We start from the raw sequence: 17,720 nt of genomic DNA, 5'->3' as shown, positions 1-17,720 counted from the left end.
GCCACTGCCTATCCCACAGGAATTCTTGGGTTTCGCTGCCTGAAAGTATGGCGAGTCCAGATATGACACTATTGGAATAAGCCCTCTGTGACGACACATTTGGAACCACAGGCCCACATCACATCAAAAGTTACCCTAAGTGCTGTCTCAGTCAAAATTTGAGGTACAAACATGAGCAATAAGGACCTGCAACTGAAACAATACCTGCCCTTTTCCCCTCCCCAAACCCACTAAACTAAGTCAATGCTGTTAACTTCTCCTGGTGCCAGGATAAAGGCTGACAGAAGCTTCTTGGAAGAGTTTTTTGCAACTGGTATGTCCCTCAGCCACCAAAGTTGCACACAGCAGTTTCCCAGAAAATTGGTTAGAGGCAAACCCACCCACCATCGGGGCAGACATTAAACTGGTTTCCTCTCTATTACTTATTCTTTGGCTCTTCAAGGCAGAGTGCCTCCTACAGGCTACTACAACTCCTATATCAATGTTTTTCAAATGACAACCTAGAACTGCCTTCAAATTTCTGCCTTTAAGACAGTCTGAGGGACAGCCTAAGCACTGCAACATCCACATGCAGTGGTGCTAAAAGTGTGGAAAGACAAGTGTGTCTACTTGTCTCGTTCCAGGTGATTTAATGGTGAACTGCAATGGCTTCAAGTACTTAAACAGGGTTGGATATTGTGAACAGTATCTCTGAAATGACAGTCATGTTTGCACACAGCTGATTGCTTATTCCTGTGAACAAGGTTTTCCCCCCCTTCCTTCTTGCTGCCAAGCACATTTGACCAATTCTTTAATATATCTGAAGTTGATTTTCCAGTTAGCCACATGCAGTACTGTATCCAGTTCTGGGCTGGAGACAGGGATCTCCTGGAGGGAGTCCAGCAGAGGCTACGAAGATGACTAAAGGACTGGAGCATCTCCCCCATGAGGAAAGGCTGAGTGAGCTGGGGCTGTTCAGCCTTGAGAAAAGAAGCCTGAGAGGGGATCTGATCAGTGTTGATCAATATCTGAAGGGTGGGGGACAGGGGGAAATGGCCAGCCTCATCTCAGTGGGCTGTTGGGACAGGAGAAGGGACAATGGTCTCAAGTTGGAGTACACCAATATGCAGAAGAACTTCTTCCCAATGAGGGACCCCTGGGACAGGCTGCCCAGGGGGTGTGGAGTCTCCTTCTCTGTAGAGATTGCAGCCCCAACTGGACACCAACCTGTGTGACCTGTCCTAGGGACCCTGCTTTGGCAGGCGGTTGGACTCGATGAGGCTCTGGAGCTCCTTTCCAACCCCTACAGCTCTGTGATTCTCTAATTCCTGCAGTTCTTTAATACATTATACAGTAACAGATGAGAAGTGAGGTTCTTGATGAGAAACACTGCCTAACGTGGCCCTCACTACAAAAAAAAATTATAAAACCAGATTATTCAGCAAAACAAGTGTGTTTCTTTGAAGAGATAACATACACAAAGAAGCAAGACAGCACATGTTGGAATCACAGGCACATCAGTGAGAAGAGTGTAAAAGTAGCCTCAGGCTGGATAGATAGTCCATTAGAGAGGCAACTTCAAAAGTTAGATCAGGAAAATTTAAACTAAATGCAACCAAAAAACCCCCAAACACAAAGAAACAAACGAAACTCCCCAATAACAAACCCACTTCCCCTAAGTTTCAAATTTTTTGTTCAGTCAAGAAGGGAATCAGACAAGAGGCCAAAATCCACACTCAAAGCATTTTGGTCATCAGAAGGTTAACAATATTTTAAGTGTTGTCAATGAGAAGTAATAGGATTTGGCCATATCCTGAATGTGAGCAATAATGAAAAGTGAGAAAGTACACTGTAAGTGATAGAAAAAAGTTGAAAAGGTTAGAGGTTTATTTTGAGTTTTGGATGATTAACAAAGATGTCTTCTGTACCCTGTCTCAGATCGACAGACAAGTCTGGAATAGAGCTTGTAAGTTTGAGACATTATGAAACATTTACAAGAGGAAAGATGAGAGCAACAGAATTACTTCATCTGAAATAAAAAAAAAAGATGGCACTACATTAAAATAATTAAAGTTTTCATAGAACCATAGACTGGTTTGGATGGGAAGGTGCTCAAAGTCCATCTAGTTCCACACCCACCAGCCCAGGGTGCCCAAACTCCCATCCAACCCTGCCTTGAACCCTGCCATGGATCCAGGGACAGCCCCAGCTTCTCTGGGCAACCTGTGCCAGGGCCTCCCCCCTCCCCAGGAAGGATTTCCTCTTCCCAGCTCCTCTCCAGCTGCCCTCCTGCAGCTGAAGGCCGCTCCTCTGGGCCTGGCCCTCCCTGCCCTTGGCACCAGCCTCTCTCCAGATTTCCTGGAGCCCCTTCAAGGACTGGGAAGGGGCTCTAAAGTCTACCCAGAGTCCCTCTCCAAGCTGAACCAGCTCAACTGTCACAGCCTGTCCCCACAGCAGAGATGCTCCAGCCCTCCCATTATCTTTTGAGACATGGCTAACTACATAGCTGGAGTCCTACAGGTTTAATTGTAGCGAAAGCTAAAATTATGACCTTATTTTAAAAGTTGATTTTACCTGGAGAAGTATTAGTAAAAAAGCCATAGATCTCAAGCTACCTAAGATTTTGTTGAACAGAGAGACAGAGAACAAGTTTTATATAGAAAAATTGTTCAGAATTTTTAAAGTTTGCCCAGAATCACCTTAAAAGGTGACCATATTGACAAAAGGCTTATATTTCTAGGAACAAAACCATTTATGTGGAGCAAAAGACACTTAACTAATACAAAGAATTTGCATCTAATTACTATTCCAGAAATCCTGCATGGTAAGCCTTTAACCTGTAATTCTCAATCTGTCTGCATGTGAAGGACAGTGTTCACAGAGGAAAAAAAAATCCAATTAATTTTTTTGCTGTTTCATCAATAACTTCTATTTACAACAAAACCAGAGCTATTTCTTCAGTACTGTCGTGGTCTTTCCATCTATCCTGAAGACATGGAACCCCTTATAGCAGATAGTTTAAGTTTTCAAGTAACCAGCTGTGATTAGTAATAAAAGTGATGGGCCAGAACACTTAATTCCCCAGATATTTTAGAGAAGTACGTGTAATGACACTGGAAAAAAATAACTCACATGATTGAATCTTCTAGTGAATGCAACAGCATTTGGTGCAGAACTGTATTTTTCTTTTTTATTCCATCCACAGCTTGCCAGCTCCTGGAAGAACAAGGATGAAAACTCGTATTAAAATCAGTGCATAACACATGGTATGTTTTCAGTTGTTTTTAACAATTCAGCTCTTATTAGAAACTAGTGAAATAATTCAAGATCCATTCCACAGAAAATCCTGCTTTAAATTTAAATCTGAGCTAGGCTGAGCAGCACGTTCTTTTGTTTTAAATGCTTTCTGAAGATACTTACAGTCTACTTAGAAGATAACAGCTCATTAACTCAAGCTAGACATCCCATTATTTTAATTTGGTATGATGCATTAAAAAAAATACCATTATTTGCAGCAACAATAAAAGAAACATTATTTCCAGTTTTCCTTTCCAAAGGAGACAATTTTTTTTCAGCGCTTAGGAGGAATAGTTTTGTGGAGTAAAAGGGAGCAAGGGAACCTGCTTAAAAAATTTTAAAAATAAGTCACATAGTTCCTCTGCTCAAGTCACCCTAAAACCCGTGGGCCTCAACGGTCTAACAAAAGCACAATGCCTCTCACTTGTCTGTAAAACTTAGTATTTCTACATCATCTAGGGCCACAAAGATTATTAGAGGGCTAGAACACCTCTCCTGTGAAGACAGGCTGAGAGAGTTTGGATTATTCAGCCTGGAGAAGAGAAGGCTCCAGGGAGATCTTACAGTGGCCTTCTAGTGCCCAAAAGAGCCTACAAGAAGGCTGGGGAGGCACTTATTAGATGGGCAGATAGTGACAGGACAAGGGGGGAATGTTTCTAATTGGAAAGGGGTAGATTTAGATTGGATATCAGGAAAAAATTCTTCACTACAAGGGTGGTGAGGCCCTGGCACAGGTTGCCCAGGGAAGTGGTGGCTGCCCCCTCCCTGGAGGTGTTCAAGGCCGGGTTGGATGGGGCCTTGAGCAGCCTGGACTGATGAGAGGTGTCCCTACCCCTGGCAGAGGGTTGGGACTTGATGATCTTTAAGGTCCCTTCCAACCATAACCATTCTATGATCTACCTTATTTACTACCACTTTAAAAACTACCAAAAGGACCTCTTCTAGTCATACATTTTAGCATACAGAACAGATACAAATATAGAGAGCATACAGCACACGGCCTATTTCACAGCACTACCAAGAAAAATAATCAATACAGAGACAGTTAATTATTAAAGTGGAATAACAAAGTACAGCATTTATTTTTATTTATTCATGCTTTCTTTCCACATCTTCCATTCTGAAGCACTCCAGTTTATCAGCACATTGAAAACTACTTACTGAAACCAGTATCACATTGTACACGTAACTACCTTTAACACAGGTAAGATGACTCTACGTGCAACCAGTAATTGTGCCACTTAAGACAGCCATCATTTAAAAGAACTTTGTACCTGGATATCCAGAGCTCTTAATTCTCCTTTTTATTTAGGGGGTGGTGGTAAATTTCTTCATGTCTTTTCAACTAACATCCCAAAACTACTCAAGAGTCTCTTGTGCCAGTCAAGAGAGAACTTGAACTCTTCCACTTGAATTTTGTGGCATGGTGGTATTTGTTAAAGACAGCTCTGAGATGCTCCTACTCACAGGCACTGGAAAGAACATGGAGTCTCCAGCTTTGTATTCAGGGATGTTCCTTCAAATTTCACTAGGAAGTTCTGACACCAAAATCTAACCCAGAAAATAACAGCATGTTCAGCACAGAAATGCACATGCCCATCTCCTTATATCTGCACTTCAATGGCCACAAATAAGACAACCACACAGCCTTGAGAAGGAAGCCACCCAAGAGACACTTGTTTGCATTCTCTATCACTCAGCATCTTCCAGTGTAATAACCACTCTGCACCTAGGTGAATACAAAGTGATTCAGCCTTGCTGGCATCTGATGTTTACACTTCCTTAACAACTGGAAAAAAATCTAGCTGCCATCTCAGGTTTTGAGAAAGCATGGCAATTTCTTAACAATGCAGGGCATGCCCTTATACTATTTCAATTCTCATCACTGAATAAAAACGATTCCGGGCAGCAGTTACCCATTGCTCTGGCTTACAAGGTACAGACATCCCAGACAGACCTGCCTTAGCCAGCCCTGAGGCTTGTGGCACTGATGTGATTAACGACAGAAACGGTAATTTTTAAGTAGAAAACATTACTGAGAATCTTTAGGCTGCATGAAACTAACAGTACTAATGTTAAGGTCAAATTTATATTTAGACATTCCAAATTATATGTCTACTGTCTGTTGGGGATAGATGTAAGATCTGACTCTCAGACTGTGAACAGTTTATATGTATACTTATTATCTCAAAGGAGGGGTCTTCCTGTTTTGACAAGAGACTTAGCCAACTGAGGCCTTTGCACTTCAGGAAAATCTTGTTGAGAATTTCCCTATCTGAAAGGAAAGGTATGGCAGAAAAATATTTGTTTCAGTAAATAAGATGGAAATCTATACTCTGAAGCATCAGAAATAGCTCCTGAAACATATGCTTAGCGGATTGTCTTAAGACTGTTACTGCACGTCTGGGCCTGAAGCTGGCTAGGAAGTGTACATAGTCATCTTCACCTTGAAATGAAATGTGTTTTTGTGCAGTCTCACAAAAAGGTAAAGACTTCATTGTACATTACATGTATGTTATGTGACCTTCACATAACTCCTGAATTTCTAGTTCAGTCAAGAATACAGAGTAGCCCACCAAGGCTGACTGAAAACACAAGTTAAAAAAAAACAAAAAAATATTTCTCAATATTACTGCAGCGTTTTAGCATTTTCCCCACCAATAAAGCTAAAGAGATAGTGTGTTGTATAAAGGCAACATACCCTGGTCTTGCAGCCAAAGGTAATTAGAATCACCACATTTTGTTCCAGAGTATAGGTGTTCCCAGGGAAAAGGCAGGGCTGCAGGTATACAGCCCTGCCTACACACGCTTCATGCTCATCGCAGAAGCAACAGACAAAGCAGCCCCACTAATTGCTAGTGGCAACAAGTTTGAGAATCCTTTAGCTCTATCCCCTTTCTTGAACAAATGCACATAGTGCTGGATAATGCAAAGCCAAAGGTCCTGCTCCTGACTGGAAAGATACACATTAAAACCCTTTGACAGGCTGAGGCACAGTTACACAGGTCCTCAGGGCCAGTGCTATCAGTTCAGTCTTTGGCAGCTTAGGCCAGCATCCACACTGCCGTTTAGAGACAGACACAGGAGAGGCACAGGCTTCTGAGACTTCAAAAAGCCTTTTTTCCACCTCCCTTTAGCTACTGTAAGAATATGAGTATTTTATTATTTCAACTTGAACCTCTCGTACCTCCTGCATCCCACTGGCAACACCTCTCCCCCATACAACCAGCTTTCTTTTCACTAGAAACTAAAATGCAAGTGGCTTCCCTCTGCCGCCTATCCACAGTTTCTCAGTGTAGCCATCTCATCTTCCCCACCTCTAGAACCTGCTTGCCCAAAATCATTGCCCTTGACACAGCTCATCCCTCTGCCCTAAGATACCATCAACAGAAGAGAAGCCACCAAGGTTTTTGCCTTCCATACATTTGGTCCAGGGTAAGTATGAAACAGCCCTGAGGAGCACAGACCTGCCCCTGCACACAACATTGCAATAAAGCACCCTAATACGCTGAACTGGAATTCAGAAACTGTTCCTGTACTTCTATAAAAATACTCCTTTCTTCGCTAATTGAGGAAACCGTGCTGCCTGTGCCATTACTGATTCAGACACGTGTCTTTGCTCTTCCTCTAGAACTACACTTTCTCCACCACAAGTTTCAAATTCGAAGTATTCTCAAGGATTATTTCCATAGCCTGCCAGTCAACTCAAGCACAGAAGCCACATTACAACAACTACCAATTTCTTGATTTGTGCAATTTATTTAAAATTACATGTGAGACTGACAGATTTAGAATCAAGCATACAAAAGCTAAACTTTCCTCACAACTCATTTTGGTTTTCATTCCTTTTTGAATTGACAGAATTTTATTTTCCTTAAAATACTACAGGAACACTTAAATTCTAACCTGTACTACTGGGCAGAATGAGAGACTGTGCTTCTCATTAACATCTTTATCTAAAGGTCAAAGTGCAAGTTTCAAGTACAGGACAAGTTGAGATGAATAGTTAATAAGCAAATTAATTTTTTTTTACTGCCTAGCCTAGTGAAGCAGATGAGATGAAGTTAAAAGCAATAATCCAATAAAGATTTTTCAATGTGAGTACATATGAGTAAATAGTTTTGGAGAATGAGTTAAAATATGTAAAACAAGTAATCAGATTTTCCAATAAAAGCAAGCTAATGTGTTCTGCAAGGGGACACCTGGCATTTAGTTAACATTAATGCAGCTACCAGCAGCAAAACTGAGCAAGTCTATGACTACTCTTTTGCTTTATAATCATTGCTCTCTGGAAAGCCACAACCACTGAAAGAGAGAAGAACCAACAGACCGCCTGTCATTCACGGGAAACGGAGAAATCGTATGATGACTTGGGGATCCCCATCTTTCACTGTTTCCCAAAAATGAAACTGCAAACTGTCTGCTTTCATACAGAGAGGTTTGTATAGCAGAGGTGTGTTCTTTATCACCTCATTTCTTCTACTGCAGCCCACTAGTTATTAATTAAAGAAACAGTCATGTCTTCTACTGTCTTTCCTCAAAAGACACTTACAGGCATTTTTAGCTATAAGAAAGGTGGTTTCCTGTATCACTTGCAGCAATATAGTCTGCTTAAAGCTCAGGCAGAGGATTATGTCACTGTGTGCTGTCTAAGCCGTAGGAAATATTCAAGTCCATTCTCGTGGCTCACCTTAAATGCAAGCAACCCACCGTACCTTAACCCTGAGGTAGAGGGAAATGGCTGCAGTGGTATGTAAGCATGTGCTATGAGTACATTTAGTGACTTTGATGCTAAAAGAAACATTACTAGGTATTGCTGGGGGGAAAAATGTTGTCTTTCGTTCTGATTTTGTTAAGATAACCAAGATTAAATCCTGATGTTGCTTTTATAAAACAAGCCTACAATGGATAATGAAGATGATGCAACACAATTTAAATAGTCAAGAAAATGATGACATTTAAAATAATACTGTTCACATGCTTCCTGAAGACAGTGACAATTCATCTCTTGTTACTTTAAAAATTAAGCATCTTGGAATACATCCCACAGAACCCTTATTTAGGAAAACAAATGAAAATACATTAAAGGCTAAAAATGTTAATTCATATACCACTCTCAAGACCTGGGGAAGCAGATGGATTCACAGCCTGTATAACAAAAGATTTGATGGTGAATTACAACAGTCTAGGATAAACACAGAGTTTTTAAGTGCTGGCACACTGGGAAAGATGTTATTGTTCATCATCCACTATGATCTCTCAAGGTCCCTTCCAACCCCTACAATTCTGTGATTCTATGATCCAGGCAAGGGCTGTGAAATTTCGTTCTAAACAGCGTATCTACTAGCACCCATAACAGAAACTCAACCTCTATCAGCACCTTTTTGTCACTCAATAAAGCCTCGGTTTAGAAGCCCTTTTATGCAGGTGAAATCAGCTGAACAATGTTTTGTTCTAATTATAAACTCAACAGTGCTTCAGTGCATGGGGCAAGGTACGAATAAAGATTTACAACTTGAATTAACAGCTGGATATGGCCCACACAGCCTGGTAGATACTTCAAATAAACTCAGAAACCTACAACACTTCATTACTCTGCTGTAAAGACACCTTTAGGCAAACCAAGTATTCCACACCTGTTTTCCCCATCTGCAAAACAGAAGGAAAGAATTTTAATTGTGTCTAGCTGCTTCTGCCCTGAGAGTTAATCTGTATGCGCCTTTTCCATAGGGGATTAACAGAATTGAGAGGCACATCTGATACAAGGTGACAGACCTCTGTCTACCTGTGAAGGAGCACTGATGGACAAACAATACTTGCACCCTGAGTGTCTGCAATTGCTTCTGTGCACTTCAGAAGTCTCAAATAGGCTTCCCTTCCTCCTACGGGTATTTTCCAGTGAAACAATCACATGGGCTTTTTTCCTACGCAGCACATGCACATTTCTTAAAAGGAATTACTTTTTAGACATATTCACCTACTTTCTCAGTTTTCCTATTAGAGAAGTTTCGCTATTTTGTTCTGCTTTTCCCCTTTGTGGTTTGCAATAATGTCTTAGACCAGCTAACAAAATTAACATGCTTTCTTGACTTTTTTTTCCTCTCCTCTCCCAGAAACTGTCCCTAGGTCTGCTCACACAACTTAATCTGAGATACAGGAGGTAGCATTAAAAGAGCAACAAATTGCTAGGTATGGAGTACTGGATCACTGCCATTGCATTTAACTTGCTTGCTTCCTTGTGTTTGTTACACAGCTGACTACTCACCCTGTGCAGTGCTGGAAGCAGATTGCAAAGAATAAACTATCATCAAGCTCAAGCAGTGGAATTTCTTTACCAGCAGATCGTTAGGAGAAGTCCAAACTGGTTGGACTGGTGTCTTGATGTTTCTAATGCCCAGTCCTTTGAAGCTCAGTGTCACAAGAGATGAGACACTGCATAAAAGCACCTAGTGCTTATTCAACTTCCACACTCAGAGCAGGGAGAACCCTACATACACATGTGAAGAAAATATTTACAGTAACCAGGTAAACCGGAAAAGCATGACAAAAAAAATAAAAAAGATGTTCTACTAGAAGATCAGGATAAATATATTCTTACTATTAAAAAGACCCAGAAAAAAAATAATTCAGAAATATCAAACAGGAGGGTCTTTTAAAAAACCCACACATCCAAAGTGAAGGAAAAAACCCAAAAAAACTCCCCACAAATCCACCTGAGTTAGTATTGCCAAAATCATAAAAGCTAAATCATTACAATGTTTTCAAGTACACAGCAAGTTGTAATAAAGTAGACAATAAGCTGAGAAATAAACCTTCAAAAGTGCAAAACTATGCCCACAGGAAAATGCTATTCATAAAGAAATAAAGATAAACAAATGAATAATTTATTATAGTCACTATGAAGACACTCAAGTCATCAGTTCAACTCCAGCTGCAACCAGGAAGGAGTATGACATTACATAAAAACAAAACATGGTTCATTTCTTATCGCAGCATATCCACAGATCACACCTATCTTGAATACAACATGCAGTTACAGCCATTTTTCTTTTTCCAAAAAAAGATATGAACCAGTTAGAGAAACACCAGACAGGATGAGGTACGGCATGAAGCATCAGGAGCTCAAACCTAAAGTATTATGATCAGAATAGTCAAGATGTTTATCATTCACAAACATTAAAACCCAGATACTTCATCCCTAGCTGAACATATTTAAATACCAAAACTTCATTCCTCAAACTGTTAGTTCGAGCTATTTATTAGTTATAAAACCATTTGCTTCAGAGCTGGGACAGAAATTCAGATTTATTGACATACTTCACAATTCCAGGATTTATACACTGGCATAACTTTTCTTTCATTTAAATCTGAAAACAAAACCAACAGACTACTTACTTCTGGCTGAATTGCTTTAAACACCGGGACATCCATTAGTGTTATCTGACCCTGAAATTAAAAAAAAAAAGTTAAGCTCAAAGTTAACCTGGCATTCCATTAAGTTGCTCTGCTGCATGAGAACTGTATTTGTTCTGTTTTCTTTTATTATGTGACTTTCATATGGCAGCTAATTTCAGAGGTTTTGATTCCTACTACAGAGCCATGCAGCAAAACCAGAGAATAAAGTTCTCCAAACTTTACATTTAATAAAATAAACAAATTATGAGATATTGTTCTCAGGAGCATAACCCTGCACTTTACATATGCAAGTCAGAGCTTGAACTCAGAAACATTATTAAAAAAGCTATCCAGGAACACAAGGAACTAATTTCTGCCGCTTGAGTGCAGTTTCTCTTCAAACTCTAAATCTTAGCCTAGGTGTTACACAGTTCTACTGAGACACCCCTAAAATTTTCCAGTCAATTCTTGAACCACGTCTGAATAACCAAGCTGAGCTCATTTGCACAGCACCAGCTGAAATTAAATACAGCCATTTCACTTCCAGCAAGTGAGAAGCAACAAGTACATTTTCATCCTGGGATCTGTTTAGCTTTGAAAAGGGTGAAGAAAAACTCACAGTCAAACCAGGCTTTGGATTTCAAAACATATTCACAGAGCAATCAATTTAGGATTGCTGTGTCCCTATGTATCCAAAAGAAAGAGTATGTAGGTATCCCAGAAATGCCAGTGCCATCCTCTGAATTACATCTCACAAATATCCTTTTAACAATGAATCCGGAGACCTTGTTCAGTCTCCTCAGATGCGGGTTGCCCAGCTTTATTCACCATTTTCAGGGAAATGGGGATCCCCCATTTATATGCTCTGAAGCTTTGTGACTCTCACAAATTGCAGTTTCCACTGAATGCGTCTGTTGCACAGCAAAATAGCCTCTCGGATCAAGTCAACCTTGCAGAACAATTGTAACTAGGATGCTCTGGTTGAAAGAGAGCAGCTGCAAAGCAATGCACCTGCTCTAATGACATGAGAAGTCATGAGTTTTGCCAAAGAGGACAATATCCACATTTTGTAGCAGATCTCCTTGACCTCTATATCTCTTTTTAGGCATGAATTCTGGCAATCTAACACAACCATTAAAAAGCAATTATATCCTTCAGTTCCAGTTTCTATAACTGACACAATGGACAATCATCTGGTATCTTGCTGTACAATATCACAGATGTATAACCAGCCCTTTATGAATTCCCACTTCAGAAACTTTCTGACCTGGCCAGTGTTTTAGTTGGCTGTTCCCAATTCCAAACAATGACGGTTTTAAGCTATAGTAGTTTTTCCAGTCTTGGATTAAAGCGAGAATGAATCAGACCAATTTAATGAATCCACATATACAACTACAAAGTAAGACAATATACACTCAAACATGCACATCTGAACACCTGTGTAACAGTAAATCCCATCCAAAAACTTTTACATAAACAAGACATTCATTGTCCTGTAACAAACACTGACATGAGGTATGAAGGATGTGATTTGTACCTGCTATTCATTAACACTCATAAGCTATTTAAATGCCAACTTTAAAAATTCATCTCCAAACTACCATTTTAAAACAGGATTTAACAACCAACAGATCAGGTGCAGCATCTGCCTCAACAACACACACTATGCCACACCTTAAAAGCATAAAACAATTCAAGGATCTTGGACAGACATCCCCCCTATGTTTGTTTTAAGCAGCAGTGATTAGTAACGAAAAATCAGGAATATTGTAGGCCAAAATGCATTTTGCCTTTAACATAAATTTCTCGACTGCCTTGCACCCATAGCAACTACAATAAAATATATAATAAACTTGTTTTAAAATACAAAAGTTGTCTTTCAAATGGATAGCAGCCTCACTAACTGAAGCCATTCTATTTTTTTATTATGATGCCTATGGAAAAAAAGACTACTTCTTGAGGGACTATAAAAATTGTTTCTTTTCCTAAAATTACAAGATTGTTTTAAGCAATTTAAACTTTTTTTTTTGTTGAAGTTGATCAAGGTCAGAAATGCAGAAGTCTTCACATGAAACCTTTTTTCAAGAGGGGTAGTTTTATCTTGCCCCAAAAAGTACCAAGACCAACAAGGCATTCCTAGCCAGGGAAGAGGACCCAGGCAACATAAACCATTTCAAGAGTGGCTAATCAAACTTCACTTTTGGAGGATTTTGAACACACGTACAGTAATTTTTCAGGCTATTTCACTCCCACTACCTAACCTGAATGGGTTATCTGGAAGGGACAAGGACCCTTGGACAGTGAGAGGAGTATGACCTCGCCAGAAGCTACAACATGCTTGACAGTGCTCTGCTACGGATGATGAAGAGCACAGTCAGATCTCTATACTGCACATAGAAGAGTGTTAGAAACTTCAGAACATTGTAGGTGTCAGTCTGTGTCACGTTACACTGTACCGGGGTAAGTAAATACACTTTCATCTTGGCAATTTAACAGTGTGCTCTCTTATTAGGCTATTTTGAAATAAAAAATAGGCAAAGCCTGTCTTAACTGGGGCAGGGATGGACATCCAACAAGCAGGGGGAACAAAGTTTTTCTCCAAAAGCATGATAATTAAGAAGGGGGCAGGGAAAATTGGGCTCACTTCTGGAGTCAAAATGAACTTGAAGTTAATAATCAAGATGCGTTCAGAGAACACTTATCCTAAAAGAAGCCGAGGTGCAAGTTTGTTGGTTTATACATCAAAGTTTCAGATGATAAATGCTGCCCTTATAGGGACACCCTTTTCTTAGGCATTCTCAAATTATCTCAAAGAATGTCTGTACCACTGGATAGGACAAACTCGCCTGGTATTTGGGGACACTGTCTATTTTTAGCCCCCACTCACAAGGAAGGAGCAAATCCATCCCAGTTCCGTAAACCATCTATCCACATATCTATCCATGGCTGTGCAGGCACAAGCACTGAAGAATTACACTTCCTTACTCACAGAGAACACTCAAGATACAAAGGGACAAATGAAAAGTGGGATTCATTTCTTTCACCCAACCCAATCCTGACAACAGAGCAGCCACACATTACAGCAAGAGTTAACTCTTGCTTTGGATTTCCAAGGCAAAGAACCAAGTGCTGAAACACAACCCACCCAACTCAATCTCTAGCCTCCTGTTTGTCTGCCAAGCTCTCTCAGATGCACATTATTTTCTGGGTAAATACATGGCTGAGAATGTATAGCTGTGCTTCCCAATAGAAGAAATTAAGACAATTGCTTAGGGTAGGGAAGGTGAAATCAAAAGAATCCACGCTTCAATCAAATTTGAATATAGGGTATATTAAAACATCCCTACAAGAGACAGGGACACTTCAGTAGTTACTAACACTTCAGTGCAAACCCTCCTCATTAAACCAAGATGACAACAACAGTACAATAGAAGTGAGCCAGGAAACTGATTCACTGCTCACACAGAAGAAAGAACGCTTAAAAATAAGTGTTGTCTTCCTTCACAGTGCTCCCAAAAACTTGTCACCTTAACCCACCTGAATTTTCTAAGCTACATTAGAACATTACTTGCTTCACGAGTGACTCCTGAACCAATACTTCAAGACAGAATCAACACTAGCTACTTATGAAACAAGGACTGTTATTGAAACTTCACAGCACACTTCACATACCAAAACACCACACATTTTAAACAGGGAATGGCATACAATACAGGGAGGGAGGGGGAGCAGACATGGGACACCACATACGACTCTAAATTGCAGTAAAGAACATTACAATATGTGTTAAAAAAACAATTAAGAACTAAAAAAGACCCATTAAGTTTTAACATAAATACTTATTTCTTCTAGTATCATACGCTTGAGTTTTCTTGCTCTCACTGTTCTGACTCCTGAATACCTAAGCTGAGAGATAAGAAGCCATTTGGGTTTGTAGGTGTGACTGTCTCACATAAGAGTTCATAATTACTTTCAAAAACATTTTTTTAACATGTTAACCTATTCATAAGTCTAACACTTAAATGAATTTTACCATTTTAAGGGTGCTTGCTCATTACTAAGTAAAAAATAAAGGGAACAAAAAGGCTGGCATTCTAATGAATAGCTCCAGAAAAGGCAAAACTTAAAAAAATATTTGAGATTTTTGTTAGACGCCATTGCTCGACTCTTACAAAAAAGTAACTTCTACTATGAGCACATCATGGGTCATTTAAACTCTGATAAACAAGCCACTAATTTTGGTTTCTACAGCAAAGAGATACAATGCACTGACTTTTCTCATTCCAGCTCCGCAACCCAGCCAATACAAATTCCTGGATAGCTCCCTCTCCTAAATGTGGTTAAATGTTTTAATATTCAGTCCAAAAATTGTAAGTGTTCACATCAGTTTGTTATACAAAGCAAGCCAACCATAACCTCTCTGTTCTTTGAGTTGTCAGCTGCATATATTTAGAAAAAATAAAAATCACATGTGCAACACTAACCCTTAAACTTATTCTTACTCATTTAAATAAGCATCCCCATCACACAGACAAGAAAACTTGGTATTTTCTACCTTTTCAGGCATTTATTGAGTTCATCTATATGTATTAAAGATCTACTTCATTGCCTGCGCTATTAAAGATCTAAATGGAAGTTCCGTGGTTTGTTTACCCTAGATAACAATTCTAGCATATGATTAGAGGAGGTATGTTTTTAATGTATGACTAATATACTTCGCTATCCTCAACCACTTGAGGAACCCTATAAGAGAAAACCATCTTTTAAAAAGGGTGAATGACCCAAGATGGGGCACAATAGTTGAAAGGTAACTTTTTACTCCCCAGCATGGGACCTTTTGTGTGTAGTTGAAAGACCTTGCCTGGGGACAGTGCCCATGAAAATATTTTAGCTCTTCTGTGTGTTGAGATGTTGGACTTGTAAACTTACTAACACACAGCTTTGTACACAGATAGAGTGATTTAGATGTACTCCTCTCATGCAAGGCTGTCAGGCTAGAATTTTACAACCAGATGATTAAGAACCACATCTCACTGTGCTTCTTTGGGGAATACCAGAGAAGTTCGATGAAGTGAAATTATAAAATATTCCCCAATTCCTTTTCTCTGTGAAGGCACATGGATCACCCTCCTTCCATTAAAACCTACAACTTAAGAACCTGTAGCTGCAGTTAACACCACATCATAAAGCTCTTCTCCATGCCCCTGTGTGAAAATTCACATTTGACCTAGACTATAATCCCACCTTTCCAGTCCCTAGACCTCCTCAAGCATGAGCTCCTTCTGGCAGGCTACTTGCTGTACTACAAGCTTTCCTGCTGTGTACTTACCGTGGAGGACAGCGCGCTTCCCACAGAGCACCTGGACAGAGACTCTCATTGTAAGAAGAGACACTTAGTTCTCTTTCTGAGAAGAAAAAATAAAATACCTACACTTTGGTTATTAAAGAATATTGCCATAATCTGATTTTCCTTGAAGCCATGTTGGTCAAGCAGCACTTCATAAATTGTTCCTTAATCTGAATTTTTAGAAGGAATTATATTTAAGCCTTCCAACTTGGCTTAGCAGTGTCTCTCCAGGCTGCCAGAATAATTTTCCCTCACTGAAAAAAATAGCTAAGCCTTTATTAAGCACTGCATCAGTAGGAGAATAATTCTACTGTCCAAAATGAATGCTGGGGGATTAAAGTTCCTGTGTTGAAACTCTTACTTGTTTTCTCACAAAGTCTCCTCCAGAACCTATCATTAATAGTTCCTCCACATGCTATAACAAAGTTGCTTCTTTGTGCTCTCCTTGGGAACATACTTAGTCCTCAGCATTCTTCTGTACCATAAAGCTAACTCACAAGCAGAAGTTCTTGTTCATCAAAAGCTCCTTGGGCCTAGTACTTTGCTTTATTCAAGCTGCTCTCAGATGCAGCAGACAGACTTGCCTCTAACTCCCTAATCCATCGGCAACCAGCCCGAGGTGAGGCCAAAACCAACATTACTGCCAGGAACCGCGTAGCACAGCTCACACCAGCAGCTGCTCAGGAACTTACAGAGGGGACTGTGAATCCGCCAGAGTCCCACAACAAACAAAGTTCTCCTGGGGGGCCATGACACAACATGGACATGATGATGACGCCTCAGGCCAGTTTATTTTTATTCTGTTCAAAAATGGGCAAAAACTGTGTGTGTTGAACCCCACTCTCCTGAAAACACATTACTACACACACAATACAGTTCGAGAACCCTGGAGAACTGCTTCCCTCACACACACACGCTCACCTCTTTCAGATACAGGTAACTTGGCATTTAACAGTCATAGGAACATCTCTGAGGAAAATTCCTTGTCTTGCCTAAACAGTTTTAATGAATTATTTCTGTACTGCTTTCAAATTAAGCAATATTCTTTTTTCCAACATGTATTTGACAAAGCTTAAATGGAATCAAAAAGAAAAAAAATACACATCCTCATGTGAACTTAGTTTATAGCGCTTTCAGAGATGAGGGCAAAGAATAAAGAATCCTTCTTAGATAACTAGGTGGGGGGAAAAAAAAGCAATGGATTTATACAGCTGCACTTCCCTTAATTCTACCTCAAATATTTACACCACCGCGGTGAAGTTGAAATATAAAATGGAAAAGTGAGTCAAAAAGTAATAAACAGTTAAATAATTAAACAGTAGCAGCCTAAGGAATAAGAATTTACTGTAAAGCAAGAAAAATATTTCTTCAACCTGAGGTTCGCCAGCATCTTAATTTGGAGCTCGTGTCCCCAAAGCATTTTCCTTTTTTCTTTCAGCCTCACCACCACTCCCCCTTTCTGCTGCCACTGCACCACTAACATACCCCTCCTCCACAAATTGTGCCCTGTACACTCAAAACCACACTTCTCCCTTCAACCAAAATGGACAGCATTCACTGCACCTCTGTCTGCCCTGCGCACACTGAGTGGCTCCACTGGCAGGGCCAGACACCAGCGGGTAATACTGGCACCAACTTGTTCTGTGGCTTTTCACCGTTTAATAAAGAAGTGAGCAGTGATCAGCCTAAATGCAGGTATTTA

The 17,720-nt window shown here is 40.0% G+C and overlaps 1 protein-coding gene across 4 annotated transcripts in view; it reads right to left on the bottom strand.

Annotated features, from left to right (window-relative positions):
• RALGPS2 (Ral GEF with PH domain and SH3 binding motif 2) overlaps window positions 1–17,720 on the bottom strand; it is a gene marked incomplete at its 5' end in the record, with an annotated part of 94,914 nt that overhangs the window by 71,386 nt on the left and 5,808 nt on the right. For all 4 annotated transcript variants that reach the window (XM_084265900.1, XM_084265898.1, XM_084265897.1 and 1 more), the window contains 2 exons: window positions 3,112–3,195; window positions 10,672–10,722. In XM_084265900.1, coding sequence (XP_084122026.1) covers window positions 3,112–3,195; window positions 10,672–10,722 — 135 coding nt within the window. The remainder of the gene's footprint in view (window positions 1–3,111; window positions 3,196–10,671; window positions 10,723–17,720) is intronic.

The sequence above is a fragment of the Gallinula chloropus genome (genome assembly GCF_964237585.1).
Source record: "Gallinula chloropus genome assembly, chromosome: 6".
NCBI lineage: Eukaryota > Metazoa > Chordata > Aves > Gruiformes > Rallidae > Gallinula > Gallinula chloropus.
This window is presented reverse-complemented; position numbering and strand designations above follow the sequence as displayed.